Source organism: Solea senegalensis, linkage group LG5, assembly GCF_019176455.1.
Source record: "Solea senegalensis isolate Sse05_10M linkage group LG5, IFAPA_SoseM_1, whole genome shotgun sequence".
Taxonomy (NCBI): domain Eukaryota; kingdom Metazoa; phylum Chordata; class Actinopteri; order Pleuronectiformes; family Soleidae; genus Solea; species Solea senegalensis.
In genome coordinates, this window is record NC_058025.1 from 17,229,141 (window position 1) to 17,249,269 (window position 20,129).

Genomic DNA, 20,129 nt, shown 5'->3' on the forward strand with positions numbered 1-20,129 from the left:
CAAAGAGCAGGAGGATTGATGAAATGCGTTACGACCCAGATGTTAATTAGATCAGGACCTCAATCTATCACAAGAAGCGGAAGTCGCTTTACAAGCACACGGTCAATTTTAATGAAATATGGACCGTACCCATTGATTGTAAGGGAATAGTCAACAGCAAATGATGATGAAAATGTGTATTTAATGTTTTCACACCACTTCCCTGTGGCATCTGCCAGCTTTGAGATAACTAATAGAAAGCAATGACTGGAAATAATAAGAATCAGAACAAAATATGACAACAAATAATGGTATACATACAGTATGTCACGGTAAGCTCCATTTGTGTGTGAATAGAATGGGGTGGTTTGATGGTCACTGTTACATTAATTAGCACAATTTTTCTGATGACACACAAATGTATGTCAAGTGTCTTTATAGAATCATTGGAACCGATTGTGACTGTTGTAGCTGCACTTTGCCAGCTCCTCTTAGCCATATGGTTCATAAAGAGACAACAATTATTGTGTGTCAAGTATTCAACAATTACAACTCCCATGTGGCACTGATAGACCTTGGATATAATGTTGTTGCTTGTTTGCATAATAGTTGTGATAAAGTCTCATAGAACATTTTAATATATCATATTAAAGTGTTCTCAGTAAATTAGTGGGAGAGATACCCATTGATACTAATGTTGCACTAGAGGTGTGGCCGTGACTGCACTGTGTCACGGCCTGAACCCTGTTTGCTGTGGTTAAAGAACATCAAACGCATCCAAGAAGACCCGTAATTGTTTTTTAACTAACGCCTCAGGAAACTTAGCCAGGCAGCACAATTTAGAGATTGGGTGGTAATTAATTAAGTCACTTGGATCACCCCCCCCTTTTACCAATGGGACAACTTGTAATTTACACTGGCTTCTCAAGTACTGAGGAGATATAACCTTTACCTCAGTTCATTCTTGATTCAGGTAGTCACATGAATGCTGGTAAATAATCAAAAAGCATGAAAAGTGAAACCTTATCATCTACTTACTATTTTTCTTATTTGTTCATGTTTTTGTAAATAGTAAATATATTACAACAATAATGTAATACAGCATTCGTGAGTAACAATATGATGAAACCCATAGTCCATCTATCTGTACAGCTTCCTTTGAGGGTGACAGGGAGAGCCGAAGCCAATGTTCGCAGTCTCCTGATTAAATTAATGCTATTGTCCCTCTTCTCCTACATCTTTGTATGTTCTTGCAGTGGCAGCTGCTAGATTTCTGTGGTCTTAATGGCCTCATCCCAGGGTTAATTAGGGCCTGTCTTAGACCTCTACACCCGGCAGGATCGCCTCATTAGAGCAGCGATCGAACTGGTGGTAGACTCTTGGCGCCACAGGAATCACACATTATTTTATATGCCGCCTCACCTGTGGTCTTTGCCCAGAGTCCAGGATTGCTTTGTGAGGCAGTGCTAATATACCACAGAAAGGTTGAGAGATGTTACATGCTGATGTTACACAGCCAGTTATGGGGACAGTGGAGGATGGGCTGAAGAGGGAAAGCAGGTTCCTTTGTGTCATGTCAGTGGCACCCATGGAGTATGTGACCGTGTACATACCGGGGTCAGAAATTAATAGGGAACCAGGGCACAAATGCACTTAAAACTTCATAAAATGACTGCGAAAATAGAAATTAGGGTCAGAACATGCCACCACTAATTAGGAGCGGCCGTTGCTTGCATTTCATTCTGTTCACACTTTCATTGATCTGTCAAATAGCCTTTGTATAATATGGATTTTTCCACTGCAGGTGATCTACAGAATAAAAGCATGTGGCACTAAGTATTTTCAGTGTGTTTTAAAACAACCACAGCCTGATTGAGCAGAAAAGTCCCAAAGAAAATTGTAACTATTCATAACAAAAATAAGCATCAGAATATCAGTTAATTAAAAGTTGGTTACTTGATCACTTGGAAACCATATCTCACGTTGCAATCACAAATTCAGCAGTTACTGAAAGTGATGTCGGAATTGATCGTACTTTATCGTATCATATTTATCATACAGTCTGCTTTTATTCTTACTGTATATATCATGACACACCCCCCCCCGAGTACTGTTGTGTTCATTTAGTATACATGCTGTGCAACTGTGGTAGTATACACAGTGTGTAAGTGTAACAACGTTTTTGTCTGCTTTTAAAACTTTCAAGATTCAATGATTTTGTAGTCATTGTGCAAATACAACAAAATTCCAAAAATTGTCATCCTCAAATTAAATTATGCCCCTAATTAAGAAAAATAGGCAATTATGCAATAGACATGTTAAAATAAACAGTGTCCAAATGTCCCAAATGTTAAAATAAATGCTGATTAAATAATGATTAAAACACTGTCAGGATACCGAGTGTATCATTCAGATTTTATTAGGTAATAAAGACACAAACACAATTTGAAACCACATCGAGCTCATCAGTTTTTTGTGTGGGAAAAAAAAAGTGTTCCTACATACTTGTTTTTCTTGCTTTCAGGAATGAGGGTAACCCTTTACTTCAAATCGAAGTTGAGCCTACATCAGATGTAAGTCTTTATTTTAAACTGAGTGTGACCTTTGTGATAGACTCGCGTGTGCCTGAAAGTTTTTTCATTTACAACATTTTTAAATTTAAATTACTTGTGAATCTGAATGAAGACGAAATACCGCTTTACATCATCATGTGTCCCAGTGATTTGCATTGTTATCTCGTTTTACACAGTTTGTCTGATCTCTTCGAGATGCCTCCAGCTAAGTTATGCATCAGAAGCAGGAAAAAAGGAAAAGAGTCTTGCAATGATATATTTGAGAAAATGTGATGCATATTGCCTTGAATAATAATCCTGCGGGCATTTTTGAATAGGTCATTTTCAATTCAATTCATATTTAAAATCAAATCAGAATAAATCTGCCAGTTTTTCCTTCTGGCTGCTTTCCCTTTTTAGAACTCTATTTATGTTCATAATTGCCTAAATAGCAGTATTTCTAATGCACACATCTTGACAAAATTATATCTGAAGCAACACATAAGTATGTTGTTTTTCACATTTTCTCTTAACATGTCCGCGATGATTTATGATATCAAACAGTCTTTATTGATGATACATTAATGTATGGTGTATATATTCATATCCTGTAAATGAAGGGCTTTTCTTGCCGTCCTGGAGGTTCAGTACATTTCATTCAGATATTTAATTCATTGAAGAGAGTACATGTATAAAGACACAAGGCACTACAGTGTTTTCTTTTTCTCTTAAACTCCCCCTGTAAACGCTACGGTTTGCAGGAGGATTTAGCTCATTCTAATCCTCAAGCTGCTCAATTCCATTTGCCAGAACATATATTTCCCTTCTCAGTTATTTTTTTAAGGGCTTTTTTAGTCATGACACATTTTAAATCTGTTTAAATGTGAGAATGTAGCAGCTACAGTGGAACACCTACATTTTTCTTAACGCAGAACGAGGAAGGCAACGACGAGGACTCCGGTGACGAGTTTGAGGAGATGAACCTTTCGCTTCTGTCGGCTCGCAACTTCCCGCGCAAAGCCAGCCAGACAAGCATCTTTTTGCAGGAGTGGGACATCCCATTTGAGCAGCTGGAGATTGGGGAGATGATTGGCAAGGGACGCTTTGGCAAGGTTTTCCATGGACGCTGGCATGGCGAGGTGGCAATTCGCTTGATTGACATCGAGCGTGACAATGAGGACCAGCTCAAGGCATTCAAGCGTGAGGTGATGGCCTACCGCAACACTCGCCACGAGAATGTGGTCCTGTTTATGGGAGCCTGCATGAGTCCACCACATCTGGCCATCATCACTAGGTAAGGATAAAGATGTAACTCTACTGGTACTGTAGCCAGAACTTGCTGGGATGTCTTAGCTCATCTAGTCACAAGTTGTAGCAAAAAGAAATTTGTTGCTTGAGTTCACTTGAAATTATTTGAACATGTTTACAAAGCCTGCAAGTTGTCTGTGTCCTGAAAGATATCATCATGCAAAAAGTATAAAAGATCGCAATTTATAGCTCTATGATATGTGAAAATGCAAATTTCTTTATAACGTGAAAAACAACATTTACTGTGTTCGGACCCACCACAAAGCAGATTGTTGATTTGCGTCATTTGCGCTAACTTGGCTGCAAGATCTTTCAGCATATGACTAAGTAGTTCTTCTGGAAAAGAAAGGAGGTGGAGGAGGAGGAGGGGCTTAATCCGTCCATTGATTGGCTGTCACATTGCATCATGCACATCTATTTGCTGGAGTCCAAATATTTTATTTCCACATGTCAGGAGATTCATAGGGATTGTGCATTGTTTCCAAATAATAATAAGTATAAATAATACCATAAAGAAATATAAAAATAACAATTTAAAAATATCAGCATTGTTAGAACAGATAGAGAGCGTAAGAAATCCGAAAGAGGTGGGATTTTTGAGTGTTATGAATGGACTGTGGAAGTGAGTTCTCTCGCCAAGGAGCTACTCAGCTGAAGGCTCTGGAGCCCATGGAAGATAATCAAGCAGGTGTGGTATTGAGGAGGATGGATGAGGAGGAATGCTGAGTGGTACAGTAGGTATGGAGGATATTGGAGATGTATGGGAGGTGCAAGGTTATGGAGCCTTGTAGGTGTTGGGGGAGAACATTTTTTGACAATTATATGATTATTTATAGTAATTAAATAATTATGAAGAATAATCATTTATTTATCAACTTAGAAAAAGTAAGGGAATTTCATTAATATTTAACCAGCCAAATCAGGGCACCACCCTGAAGCCAAATTAATTTAATTGTATTAATTTATCCTTTAAAATCAGTCTAACAATTGGTATATGTATGTAATATTCTAGCAGATACCTCAAATAACAACGTTGAAGGAGTAAATTTGTGCACTGGCTTTCTCAACCAATGCTTGTCACCATGTACATGCACAAAAGACACAGGGAAACTCCCTCTTGCTGCTTCCGGCAACAAAATGGCTGCGACTTTTGAATGGAAGTGTGTGTAATGGCAATGACCACGCCACATTTTGCAGAGAGTTTGTAGGGGAGAGAGAACAAAGGTGCTAAAGTTCAAAGAAACACAAAGAAAGAATGAGAATAAGAAAAAATGGGGCACAAGTGCAGCACAAATAAGTGATTGTCTCAAATCATAGTTATTTAAGTCACACTATACGCTTCTTACTTGGGTCACTATAAAACAGTGAGATGATTGTGTCCTGTCCGTCGTATAGTTCGACTCCGTGGTCCGGGGAGTCGCGGAGTATAATGTTTCAGAAATTGATCCAAGAAATGGTGGAAATTAGAGACTCAGGCAAGGTTGACTTATGTAACGGGACCTCCAATACTCAGGGGATTTAGATGTCCAGTGGAGGCGACCAATGAGAGCTGAGAATCCTGCTCTCCCGGACTTCACACATAGGTACTACAGCAGACGCTTGAAGTAGAAGTCCCTGAGAGGCTCTTTTGTCCCGAGAAAGGGACTCACTTTGTTTGAGTTTGTGTCTCTTCCGCGTGGGCTGCCTTGGGGGTTTACATGCAGGCCACAACAACGATCACAGGGTTACATAAAGGCCTAAGGCCCCTAACATAAAAATGGAGATTATAATTTAAATAATATTATAGCTTATATAGCAACATTTAATAGGGGGCCAGTGCAGATGTCAAGGGACCAGGGTGATGTGATCTATTCACGGGATTTCAGTGAATATTCTGGACTTCTTGGAGTCTATGGAGGAGAGAGTTTTTTTCACTTTTTTCACTATCTGAAATCTCAAGTGGTCAGTGTGTGGTTTGACATCTGCACAGCCTCCACAGCCAGCCCTTGTCCCAACTGGGTCATTGCAATTAGCTGCAGATCTGCCCTGTGGGTTTAGAGTGGCTGAAACTGAAGCATGCGGAGGTTATCGTTAGAAATGTCTGCTACTGTGGCTGAATGCTGGACCCATGCACACCGCACAGTCAGTGGCATAACTATCCTGAGTGCGGGCTGCAGCAGCAGATAATCAAAGTGTAAAGGGTCGGAGTGAACTCAGCTTGATTCTGTCGCATACTGAACAACATTAATAATTTTATAGATTAGTGTTTTGATTTTCTGTGGCAAGGAAGACGGAGCCGTGTTCCTGTTAAATGACTACGCTTTTGTTTAATTAATTAGAGGAGCAAATCATCTTCAAAAGAAAATGGTGCGGATATTTTCCTGCTCCTTGCTGCAGACAAAGGTGGAAGTAAAATAATAATTGAATTAATATCCTTTTGTTTTGAGACATTCATTTTCATTCTCTGTCAAGAAAGAGCTAAAGAATGAAGGGAATGTTTTTCATGCTGTTGTCATGGCTTAAGAAAATGCTTCGGGAAACATAGCTAAATGGGAAATGTATTCTTTTCCCATCACATTCACAGTGGTGGTAGTGATTTTTTGTCGGGGCTGTTTGATTGCAGTTAATGCCAGATGAAAGTGTGTTGAGCTTGTTTTCGCTCAGAAAACCCTCGATGATGATTGCTGCAAATAATGCAAATGTCAGTGCAACAGATGGCTCTGTTATCCATCCGAATTCTGCATCTTGCATTACACAGAATAGAAGTGAAGGCGTAAAACATGGAGGCTAAACATGCAGCCGCCGTCATTGTCAAAAAAATGACACCATCTGTAAGGGCGAGGTGAAAAAAGATCCTCAAACTAGGATTGTGATAAAATTCAGGTCAGTAATGATGATAAGATTTGGACCTGTTTTACTGAATAACATATTGCAGGAATACAACTGCCAATCACTGTCTGCTGTTTGCAGCTGGCCAGCAAGTTACGCCCACATCAGTTGTGCAGAAATAGTTCAGATTTTGCAAAATAAATGAGGAGCAGATTAAGCTAGTCTGCAAAATATGACTAGAAATATAAGCTCCCAGCAACTGCACCAACAGTGTGAAATTGTGGACTCATTCTGGCCTGAAATCCTGTACACTGTTTCATCCAAAGTAGTTTTTCTGAGCTACGCGATAATTTTTGTCAAAGTATGAGTTTTTTTATATTTCTCAAACGTTTTCATACATGCAAAGTGACACTAGCTGCTATGGTTGAAAGACCCAGAGGACAGAGAGCACCTGAAAATGTGGCCGCTGTCAGGTGGTGCCTAATTAATGAATATGCATGAGCTGTATGCTTCAGGTCCTTTGTTGGTCACCTGCATGGCAGAGTCAGGCATGAGGGCTTCAGGTGAGAGTCGGGGAGAGTCTATTAATACACCACAGTGATGACACCCCTCCAGAAATATGATACCACCTCCACAAACCTCAGCGGTAACAGCCTCGCCCTGGCACAGAGTGGGTCCATGTTTCAGTCTAGACTCATGACAGTTTATCGTTGAACAAGATTCTTAAAACGACAATAGATGTCTCATACATGTTAACTTAAGCGTACGAGTGTTTCACTTCAAAGCCAAAAGACAAAGATACATTGAACATTAAAAATACAAGAATGGAGATGAAGTGATTGAAACGTTGTGTGGTCTGAATAGATAAATGTATGTTGTGTCACCAGTTTTTTTTAGAAAGCAGTTTTTGAAAATGAAACAAAAGCCGTATTGCAGCGTTGTTACAGTGACGTGTATCATTTTTGAAATGCACTGCTGCTCATTCTGCCGTGACACGACCTGTCACAGTTGCCTAATCTGCACCTGGTAACTCAGCTCTGCTTCTGAGGGGAGAGGAGCGATCAGTGCCCCGAGCACGTGGAGCTTCTGTTGCACGTTCAAGTTCAATGTTTTATTTTCTAGGACCTGCATTTATGTGGCACGAGGAAAAGTATTATACAATTATGCAACAACAGCAAATAACGATAGGAAAACACCATGTTCTAATCAGCTGGCTTTTGTCATTGTCATTATTCTTTCCCCCTCTCTCATTTCTTAGCTTGTGTAAAGGCAGGACACTTTATTCTGTGGTACGGGATGGCAAAGTAGTGCTGGACGTTAACAAGACTCGACAGATTGCACAAGAGATGGTCAAGGTAAGAACAACTCACCACGGATTCCTCTGAAGACTTTGGCAATGACCTTCATCTTGCAGACCAGTCACATGCCACTCTGTCCACAGGGGATGGGCTACCTCCACGCTAAGGGGATCTTACACAAAGACATGAAGTCAAAGAATGTGTTTTATGACAATGGCAAAATCGTCATCACTGACTTTGGACTCTTCACCATATCTGGGGTTCTGCAGGCTGGAAGGTAATCACTGTGACGTCAGAGGCAGGAGCACGTTGTCCTGCAACACAGGGACTTTGTCTTAAAGTCAGAACAGTATTATACTATGACAATAATGGAACTAATAGTTGGTATGTGCAATATTGTCAAAACCACACACACCAGCACTTGATGTAGTCAGACCCTGCACCAGGTCCACTTTTACAGACCTTCTGCAGCTGTAATGCTCACACCTGCCAGTTAAGTCTTAATCCTGGTGTTTATTGTAGGAGGTTTGTACAGTAGTGTCTACAAAAAGTCCATTTTCTGTTTCTGTAGTGGAAATGAAAAATGGTATTACTGGTGCAAGATTATACACATTAACAGTGAAATCTCCCGTAAATGATTTAGTTTAATTAATCTGAAATATTGCACTAATGTATAGATTACACAGACAATTTAATTGTCAACTTACATATTTGAATATTATTTTAAAACTCTTCCTACAAATCTTGCACTTTGTTGGTGTTTGTTGTTGCTTTTTTGTTCAGTATGAGAAAAAGTGACGGTCTGTGACAAATGCCATAAAGTCTAATGCAGGCAATGGAGACCATGACAGGGTTTTCCATTCACCCTGTTGTATATTGATGTATCGTAAAAATGATCTTGAAATCCTACATTATGTTGCTTTAAACGTCCAAACATCTGCTTACCAGCGTCACTGAAGCCGAGTAATTAGCACTGTTTATTGTCTTTGCTGGTTGCTTGGCAACGTTACTACGACAGCAGCACCCCACTCACTGTTTACCACATAAATAACAGCATTTAATTCCCAGAAAAACCAACAAGTCATGTTTGCATTTCTGTATCTATTTATAAAATGTGTTTGTGTTTTGGAGTGGACAGAAGCATGGTTAGCTGGATCCTGTCCTATGTGTAAAGCTAAGCTAACGCGGTACTGGTGGAAGCTTCTTATTTCTGAATAGACTGCAGTGTATTTTTGAGGTCATGGCTTTATTATGTTTGATCATACGTTTTATTTAAAGCTCTGGTGGGTGATGGAGGTGATTTAGTGTTTCCTAAACCATGCAGGGATGAGAAAAGTACAGCGACCCATGCACAATATAAATCATGACAAAAGAGCTAATTTGCGGGCAATAGAATGTTTCAGATTATTTTTCATGTCATCTGTGTAATACCTAATATTACTTTGAACAGGGAAACCCGCCAGGTTCAAGAGATATGTTTGTAGTATTAAACAGAACTCCATTTCAAACGTGTTAGTTAGCACAATAAAACGGTGGAAAAGATTATAACTCAGAAAGTAAAAGAGATTTTGATTAAATTTTCAGGGGACATGGGTTTTAGCCCAAGGAGGAAATTTGGTGGCAATCCTAATCCACCTAATCCATTCATTTTTAACCTTGCAAGATAGGGGAGGTGTATTACACTATATGGCAAAATAAGAAGCCTGACCAGAGGTTTAAGATAAGATAAACTTTATTCATCCCTCAAAGGGGAAGCAGCAAAAAAACAGTTATTCAGTTAGTCAAAATTAGACAACACAAAACAACCAAGAGATTATTATGTGTGTAGAATGATGTGCATTTTGTACAGAAACATCTATTGACATTATATACAGTGAATGAAGGCTAGAGAAATATTGCACGTTGCAGATAGATGCGTAAATAAATATAGTGAATAATAATATTCACTATACCACATAAAGGTTTGTGCTCGTTGAGTGTTTTCCCTAGTTTTCATAATGATCTCTGCATTATCAAAATTAGAATCATAATCACAATGTTTTTTTTAATCCCATTGTGATTATGGGGAAATTGAATGCACTGCATTTGATCCTTCAGAAATGAGATAACACAGGTTGAACACGATTATTAAAGCACAATATTACCCACAGATATATAATAGATTAAGATGAACATGAAATATTTCCCAATTATGTCCACCACCTTTCTCACATCTACTCTACTTGACCCACACTCCAACCTCCCAAAAAGAATGTGTTCATTTGTTTTTGGGTAATCCTGCTCACAGACAAACCGCCATCACAACCTCATTGGCAGTCAACATAAAATGGATCGGACATTTATGCAGCTTTTTTTAAGAATTTTGCCGAGGTATTGCAACAGCACACCGGCTTTTTTTTGACAGGTTGTCTCTCTTCAACTTTTCATATTGCAGTCGGAGAGAGGATAAACTGAGGATCCCCAATGGTTGGCTTTGTCACTTGGCCCCAGAAATCATCCAACAGCTCTCTCCAGACACGGAGGAGGACAAGCTTCCCTTCTCCAAACAGTCAGACGTTTTTGCTTTTGGGTGAGTCTGTGACAAAAACAAATAATATATATACTGTTTGTGTGGGAACAGATTAAATACTCAACAGAGATGTATCCTAAAACGCCACAACACGACAATAATGGACTTCTCATTAACTGGCTTTGAGATGTCATTATTGATACAGATTTATATTGCTTACACTCTGTACACAGCAATAATATAAGAAGGAAGGATTTTACTTCTTTAGATGTTTATAGCTGTGGCTATTAACAATGTTAAATGTCAATTGCTTCAAAAATATCAGATTTTAACTAGTCTATATTCTTGAGCCTCCACTTAGCACACAATCCTTTATGAATTAGGTCTTGGTTATGATGGCCCTGGCAGGAGAAAATGCATCAACAGCTGGAGGAGTTAAGCAAAGGAGTAGAGACACAGCACACTGATAAATGACTGGTTCGTCTGGGTGCAAGTAACTATGTGGAAGCTCAGTTAAACGAATAATAACAGAAAACTAAAGGGGAGTTACCCTCTTAAATTTTAAACTGATTAGAAAATTGCAGGAAGCGGCAACGTGTGAACAGTGAGGAGCCAACAAACTGATTAAGTCAGAGAAGTGAATGAAAAAGTAGAGGAGACAGAAAATAAATGAAGTGATTTTTTGATTACACTTGTGAGATATGGATGGTTCTTAAAATTGGGCTCCTTAAGCACCTGGAGTCTGGTGTGTGTTTGCCTACCAAGTGCAGTCTCCGCTCGTCAAGAGATGCTGTGGGTTTATATTTATGGAAGTAACAACAGATGTCTGTAACCTTGAGCTGAAATGTCGACACTGCGTACTAAGGTTGCCATTTTGTGGCGTGTTACATTTTCAGGTTTAATTTAGGCAATGTCGACACAAGCGCATTCAAGTTAACAAAAATGTGTTCGAGAAGCCTAGAGAAGGTTTTGGAATAGAATGTTTTATCAGCCACGTTGTTAAATTTGAAAGTGTGCCATCATCAACAACAGAAAATATCAGAAACATAGCAATATTTAAAAATATATATATTTTTGAGACCTCAGTATTGATGTTGAAGATATGTAAATAAGATAAGATGTACCTTTATTGTTTAGAAATGGTCTCAGAGCAAATATGTGAGTGAGATATAACTCACTAGAGGAACACACTTTGCCATTGTTGTTTGAGTTTTCCTGTGGCACATGTGGATGAATTCAACATTAAGGCAAGAACTACAATTTTGTAGTTCTTTCTGCAACATGAACTCGGGCTGAACAATTCATCAAAATTTTTATCGATACAGCCAACTGCAATTTTCAAATTGCAGGAGGCCCAATTTTTGTAAAATGTCTTATTTTAAATGATTGATTGTCTTGATCTATACACACCCTGTTCTACGGACTGAAGAGAACATCTTTGTTTCTCACAGATCTGCACAAATATCACACAGTTATCATTTTAAACATGTTTTTCGACAATTACCATTCCCTCTGATATCGCAAATCACATCGCAATTCCTGTCAGAATAATGGCAATTATTCCGTTAACCCCTAAAACAATTGCATTTTCAGATTTCCCACAAATGGAGGATTTTGTCGCTATAAAGGGACTTGGTGCAGTGTTGATGCACTATGTCCAGCTGCTCTGTTAGCCTCTGCTTTACCTAGAGGTGACTCCCATGGCTGTTTTACATATTCATCAACAATCAGCCAGCATTTTATTCTATCCCGTACTTGGCAAAGAGCTATTTTTATGCTAGTTGACATGCAGAAGGAGAATGAAAACAACCTCTTGTGTCGTGTGTGGCTATTTTGCATTGGTGATAATTAGGAATTTTTAAACTTCTGGATGAAGTTTCTTTCAAACTTGATGCACAATGTAAATTTGAAGACAGAGGTATTGTTTTCTTGATGAGATGATCCAAAATAGTGACCTGATCCATTTTCCTGTCCTCCCAGCACCATCTGGTACGAGTTACACGCACGTGAATGGCCTTACAAGAGTCAACCAGCGGAGGTGATCATTTGGCAGATTGGCAGCGGGGTGAAGCCCAACCTTGCTCAAACTGGCATGGGAAAGGAAATATCGGTAAGGGTCTTTATCGTTCTTTGCTTTTGTCACAATTCATGAGTCATTGTTTTCTTCCCACTCATTTTGCTCCAACACGTTCTCTTTCTGAAAAACGTGCTTCGTATGATGAAAGCAATAATTAATCTGGCGCTGGATTCAAGAAGTCCTTCACAAGTGGGTCTTGTGGACAATAGGCAGTTACACAGAAGAATAAATAATACATTTTAAATAAGAAAAAAAACATTTCTAAAGAATAAAATTACACTTTTTATACATCATTATTAATAAATGAATGTCAATTACCCTGTTGGTTATAATATGACATAATTTGCTAGCCAGCTTTATAATTAAGTAATTAAAATATATTATTAGATATAAAAACCCTGGCTTGATATTCTACACTTATATTTCGGAAGAGTGTCAGTGCTGAGCTAGTCTAATTAATGAGTTTTTCAGAGTCTGACAAGTCCTCTCTCCCCTGGAGCTTTTGGCCTTTACTGTCTTTGAAGTGCGCTATTCAACATGGTACTCCAGTTGTCCCCTCTCTCTCCTTTGTCCTTGAAACACCTCCTCCCTCCACTGACGATGAGTTTCGGTGAGGTTCAGTATCCCCAGTCCCTCCATGGCTGAAAATATTTGCAGCTCACATACCACCAAGTGCAAACATTGACCAATCACACCCTGATTTCACGACATACTCTTTTTCTACCACTTACTGGTTTGACATACTTTAGGGTTAAAACTTTATTCAAACTTCAAAACGTTGACACAAAGTGGGACTTTCAGCACTCGGCTCTTTCGTGACCTTCACTGATTTTTGCACTTACAGTTAAAAATTTGTGGGCTTTTCAGCCTATTCCAGAATTTTACATTGTTGTGTATTGTGTGGAAGGGTCACAGCTACAGCGGATGACATCACACCCTAGAGTGTGTTCAATTCTTTAAAAATATTCTCTTCACTTTTCATACTTGATTATCTACCAGAACATAGAAAAATGCCTCTAGTTTCACACAGTGTGACAACCAAAGCACGGCGACTTAGAGAATTTGAACTGTGTCTGTGTGAATGAGAGGAGTATCGGCAGCTTCTCCATAGAGCGGAATATAAATTGATGTGTCCTAAAAAAAGTCGCCCAAGTTTAAAACTGCAACTGGGTTACATCTTTGCAAGATGGCACCACTGTGTATGGCCAGCTGCCTGCTAGGATTGTTTGGATTTGTCTTTGCTGTTGTACTGTTTAGTGTCTGCTTCACAGATGTCTCTTCTCTGCTAGTGTATGATCATCAAGCACTTCTTGACATCAGAATTGCTCAAGAATCGAGTTTTAAATGAGATTAAGGAGATCAAATCTCAAGTCTCCCTCCAATCTTGGCATCCATACGGGCCAGGGATTAAAGTTCTCTGTCTCTATGACAGATTTTTCGTCAATGGTATAAAAAAATGAGGAGAAAAAACATTCAGTCAAAAGATTAATTTTTGTTTTAATCCATGATGATGGCCCACCTGTGCTGCAGACACCTGGAAGAATGAGGGAAGAGAGGCGGCTTTTTGGTGAAAATCAAATTACTGGAAATCTGCTGGCTTGATTAATCCTCGCCTCTCTCTGGGTGTCTTTTCTGCATCTTGGCGGGCACTATGCCCTCGATGGACTCAGCCTGTCGTTCCCACTCACCTGGCTTTGGACTTGTTACAGCTGCCCGTGGAGGTTTCTCTTCCTGGGTGCGGTGTGGATTTCAGTTTTTGTTCACTGAGTCAGGTCTCTTCAGCAGGCAGAGAGATTACGGCTCGTCGTGTAGCTCCCATTAATGCTAGATCGCTGGCAGTCCGCCTTATCTCCCTTCTTGAAGATGGTGACAATCAGGGCATCCTTGAGTTCTGCTGGGATTTCCTCCCGATCTTATCAAGGAGGCAATGGATGTGACAAATGAGTGTCCATGTCCGGAGGCCTTGTTGTTGCTCAGCTTCCTAATGGTATTCAGGGCCTCATATTTGGAGGGCCAATCAAGTGCTCCTTGATTGGTTGATAGGTTGCTGGGGAATCTGGATGGCGGTTTCCATTTCAACTAGGGTGCTTCGGGGAAGTTAGACGTTGAGGGCACTGAAGAAACCCCCGGTGTCTCCCCAGTCGGCAACCCTCTGGATTTCCAGAGATTTCTCTGTCAACCATTTGTTCTTCAGCTCTCTCATCCCACTCTGGACAAGTGCTTTTGCCTTGGAGTGGGTCTGCCTTTTGGCTCTGCAGTTGATGTCATTCTGCCAACAAAAACCTTTAGAGGGGTGACAGAATGTGAAGACCAGCCAAAATGTCCTGAGTTTCCCAAAATTTCCTCACTTCCTTAGGTTTATACGTGTTTGGTCCTCACAAGGATACCCATACAAGACACCTGTTTAGCCACTAGTGTAGTGGTCTTTTTTGTTTCTGTACTATATATGTATGTATATATATATATATATATATATATATATATATATATATATATATATGTATATATATATATATGTATACATATACATGTTGTTTTGTTTTATGTTGTTTTAAGTTCTTTTAGGGATTGGTGTTGCCAATTATCAGCATTAGTCAGCAGTGTTCATTTTGTCATTGTACACTGTATCTGTCCTTATTTATAAAATAATAAATAATAAAGTCAATCCAGGGACTGTTATTTACCCATTCATTAAATTGAATTTCGCATATGAAGTTGAACGTAAATTAGAAATTTAAAATATACCCTAACTGTGATGAATTTTTTCTACTTATCTCTGTATTTTCTCCAGGACATTCTGCTACTCTGCTGGGCCTACCAGCAGGAAGAGCGACCCAGCTTCTCCAAGCTAGTAGATTTACTGGAAAAGTTGCCAAAACGGAACCGCCGCCTTTCCCACCCTGGGCACTTCTGGAAGTCAGCTGAGTATGTCAAATGAGCTTTTAGGGACACAAAACAGCAAACAATCAGCAACAATTAAAAGTCAGCCACCATAACTCTCCATAAATAGCCCACCTCTTTAAAGAATGCACTGAATCCAAAAGCCAGCCCAGTGATAAAAACTGCCCGTGCTGTGTGTATTTTCATGGAATGTTGGCACGTGTGTACAGATAAGTTAACTGTCCAGCTTCCCAAATTTCCTTTGGTTTGATTTAAACCATAATGAATATCTTTCCTTTATCTTTGTTGGTCTTTTATTATTATTGACGTGTTCTCTTCATAGTATTTGATTTATTTCCTGGATGTATCTTGCTTGTAATTTTTGACTGATCCCATCATCTTGAAAAAAAACAAACAAAAAAACAACAAATGTAGATTTTTTTTTTCTCCCTCATTTTTCTCTTTTTTTTTTTTTGCTTTGAATGAATGTAACTGTTGCACATCACACGTTGTATATTGTCATAGCACTATTCTGCCATTTCTTATGTGTGTCAACTGTGTAGACCATTCTATCTCAGTGTTACCTCATGGTGTCATGTGTTGATGTCTGTACAGAGTTACATGTTTGTCTCAGAAGCTTTATTTGACTTACAGTGTCCTCTTATTTACACCGAAAACCATTTGAATGTGAAGGAACCAGCGTCACTGCTCGTGTGGGGATGTGTTGGCATGACTTATTAATAGGAGACTGTTCTATGATCAGCCTGTGCTTTGAATATTGCCTGTGAACATAAACGAGACATTTGAACAATAACAGCCTTGGGGAAAATAAATCCCACAGTAGCCGCTGGTCAGACCATGACTCCCTAGCTTGACGCTGCTCTGTCAAATTGCTGACACTTGAAATGTATCTCGTCAATTGTTGCAGAACTAATTACCCTTCAGAAATTCTACCACTGAGCCCCCATCCCCCAAATGTGTATCATTTTCTTAAAATAGCTACTGATAGCTGCAGAATATATTAGATACTGGTAAAAACTCAATGCTTGCAACTGTATAGCCCAGAGGTCTCAAACCTGTGGCCCATGAGGTCCCCCAATCAATTTCATATCATAATATGGTTTTTTTTAATGAATAGATTGATTTTATATCATAAATATGTTTATTTTATGAACTATTTATTGTTCCATATCAAAAGAAACACTTTTATTTTTGTTATCAGAAATAACAATATACAATATATTGTTATTTCTTTATCTTTTTCTCAAAAAAACCCTGACTTTTTTACTTTACTGGCACTCAGTGGCCCCCAGGTTAGATGGTTTGAGACCCCTGGTTAAGTCAGTACAGTCATTTTAAGTGAATTAAATTGATATATGGATCTTGTAGACTCTAATCAGTGTATACTGAAAATATGACATTACTTTTCTGCAAAAGAGACTGTTTTACTAAATCCTTTATTTGGATCCATTTATTGGATCTCAAAGTTTTCCAAAGTTACTAGTTGAGTAATGATGTGACTGTTAGGCACATGAAAGGGAGAGCGCACAACCTTTAAAATCAGAAATGTCAAATAACACCTTGAGTTTGTTTTTCAGCGTCTTTTAAATGTGCTCAGGTGTTGCTTCAAAGCAATGTTGTAGTCACTTTAAATTAGAACTCAACTTCGAGCCCCCATCTTAAACTCTTATTTAACGAGACAACAACAGCAATCTTAATTTAGTCTGCTGTGTATTCAAGCTGTGTATTTTGCTTATGTCCACCATTGTGAGTCAACTCAAAGATGAATGATCTAATAATAATAATAACAATAATACTAATAATAATACTACTACTACTACTAATAAAAATAATAATAATAATAATAATAATAATGATAGTTTATTTTAAATTATGAGTTAAAGAGGTTGCAGTTGTTTTAATGGTCCTCAGTTAGGTCCAATAACTCACAAGAAATAAGCTACATTTACAAGTGGTGATATATTAATTATTTATTATTATTTATTATTGATTGGTTTAAATTTGGATTTAGCAGCCTTTCCATTCAGTCTAATTCATTTGACAAACTTGAGTGTGGGATTACTGGGGAGGATTTATTGACAGAATTTTAATATACGATTTATATTTATGATTCATTAATTCATACTGAACACTTGTTTTCATAACATTACACTCAGAGTGAGTTCTATTTCACAGAGTCTGCCATGATGCACCACTATGTTTGTACAGTAGCCCAGAATGGACAAATCAAATTCTTGGGAGGGCTGGACAGTTTCTCATACTCACTTGGACGTGTAGTGTGAAGTACAGGTTTTTCAGTTGGTTGCAATATGCAACTCCATCCCTAGATGCCACTAAATCGTACACACTGGTTCTTCAAATCATGGGCTAGACTCTGCTTCTCTTGACTGCAACTCAGCCCAAAAGTTAATCGTTTATCTCAAGCTTTTTGAATTTGTCATATTTCTTCTTTTTTTATTATTATTTGCATAAACGTAAAGGTTGAATTTGATTAACAAGTATGTAACATAAAAATGGCTGAACTTTCCCTTTAACATATCAGAAAAAGACATATCAGGATGCTGACAACCACCCCAGGCCATTTTTCTACTTCATACTGTACATTTTTATGTATTTAAAAATGTATGTTTTGGAGATATAACACATCAGAGTCATATCTTGAGCTGGAAGTCATTGCATCGTTTGAGCTGTAAACTGCTTTTGATTCTCACTTGCCATGTCAAAAAGGTGGAGACAATCCAATCATGGTAAATAGCCATTTTCCACCTCATTATTTACACATATGCCAGTGTTGGAAAATGCATACAAACAATCTGCTGCTGTTTTTTGGAGTCTGTCTGTCTATTTTGGAATTGCTGGGATTCAAATATTGTAAGTGGATCATTTATATTTGTACTGTTTACAGTTTCCAAGTGCATGAGATGGACTATCAAAGATAAATTATTGTTATGAAAAAAAAAAATCCTTGAACACTATATATAAAAGTATGTGAGCATTTTTTCTGATGAACTGTTGTCCATTGAGCAGTCTGATCTCTATATCTAAAGAAGTTATACGTCAGGCTTTGCAAAACTTTTCAATATCTTTGTTTGAGATTGCCTCAGTATATTTATATACTGTAGATTATATACACCATTAAACTTGCATTTGAATAAAAAGACCTGTGCACATGCTAGAGTTGAAAACCTAACTGGACAACAATCTAACGATCTAACATTAGTGCCAAGTGTACATAACAGATTGTTGAAAATGTTTTATCATCAATTACCATAATACAGATATTTCTTATGGCTTTCTTTTGACTTATTTCCTTTGAATGTAAAATTGTGTTGTGTTTTATTTTGGTTGTTTTAGTTTTTGTTGATTTCAGTTTCTTTCCCTCTGTTTTAGTTGCATATTACTGTGTTGTTTTTTCCCCCCCTCTTGATGTCGTCCTTATATTCTAGACAATAGCTTCAACAAACTTGTATTTAATGATGCCTTAGTGGTGAGTAGATTTTAATCACAAGGTCTTTTATTTGCACTCATCATGTATGACAATAAAAATATGTTTTCATTTTGGATGTTTTCTGTTTCTTTTATGTCATCAACCCTCCCGAGTCAGCCCTTCTCCATATTTTACTTTGGTTGAGATTTTTAACACATTTGGTGGAGAGTGCTTGTACCAGTGCTTGTACCACCTCAATAATTGTTTTCATTTATAATTACTCATTTGTTTTTCTTTTGGCTGTATGATCCTTGTTCTACACACCGATAGATAAACTTAGTTGTCCCCCCTAGTCAAACATTTCTTCACTGGCATTACAACACGAGAGCAGGGTAAATACATCCCACCGTTCAGCAAACAGTATGTACATTAAAAAAGACTTCAAATATTCTAAAAAAAAAAATGTCGACTAACAGGACAGACCTCAAAAACATTTCCATCACAAACACTTGGCTTCAGTTGTCGGTATTGTAGTATTATACAGCGTCCCTCACTGTGTTTTACAAAGACTATAGAATAAATATAACATTAATTTAAATTTGATTAATAAAAATACAAATTTCAAAAATGTATGTCACTCTTTCGACCCAGTAAACAGGGACATGGAGAGAAATTAAGAATTAACACCACATTTAAGGTAGTTATTTACTATTATTTATATTTATCATCACTTATGGTAGAGATGGCACTTAAATGAAGTATAGTGTTTATGTACCCCTTTTCGGTTGCTAAATCCTAAAATCTCCTAACATCTAGAGTATTTTTCATTTTTTAAGTTTAGGTGGCTAAAATGTGAGCATGTTTTCCCTGTGTGTGCATGGGTTTTCTCCGGGTTTTCTCCGGGTTCTGCGGTTTCCTCCCACAGTCTGAAAACATGCAATATGGGGATTATTTAAATTGGACACTCGAAATTGACCCTGGGTGTGAGTATGAGAGTGAATGGAGGTTTGTTTCTATGTGGCCCTGTGATGGACCTTTCACCCTAAGTCAGCTGAGATTGGCACAGCACTCCCCCTGACCCTTATTTTGAGAATGAAGTGGTAGAAAATGGATGGATGGATACTCCACACTATGTCTCTGAATATAGATTCTCTAGCATCATTTATTTTCTACACAGAGTATATTAGATTACTTTTTGGCTTCAGCATTGGTGCGATTGACCCAGAGCTAGATGATGTTTCTTGAATTTGTTAACACATGCATTTCAGCA

General features: G+C 38.2%; 1 protein-coding gene across 4 annotated transcripts in view; it reads left to right on the forward strand.

Annotated features, from left to right (window-relative positions):
* Nucleotides 1–20,129, forward strand: part of ksr2 (kinase suppressor of ras 2) — a 94,636-nt gene that overhangs the window by 67,679 nt on the left and 6,828 nt on the right. For 3 of the 4 annotated variants that reach the window (XM_044027061.1, XM_044027062.1, XM_044027064.1), the window contains 7 exons: nt 2,504–2,552; nt 3,464–3,825; nt 7,906–8,002; nt 8,089–8,222; nt 10,380–10,514; nt 12,435–12,564; nt 15,323–16,548. In XM_044027061.1, coding sequence (XP_043882996.1) covers nt 2,504–2,552; nt 3,464–3,825; nt 7,906–8,002; nt 8,089–8,222; nt 10,380–10,514; nt 12,435–12,564; nt 15,323–15,469 — 1,054 coding nt within the window. In that variant the 3' untranslated portion in view covers nt 15,470–16,548. Of the gene's footprint in view, nt 1–2,503; nt 2,553–3,463; nt 3,826–7,905; nt 8,003–8,088; nt 8,223–10,379; nt 10,515–12,434; nt 12,565–15,322; nt 16,549–20,129 lie in introns of those variants that run through there. The other variant, XM_044027063.1, reaches the window with a different exon arrangement.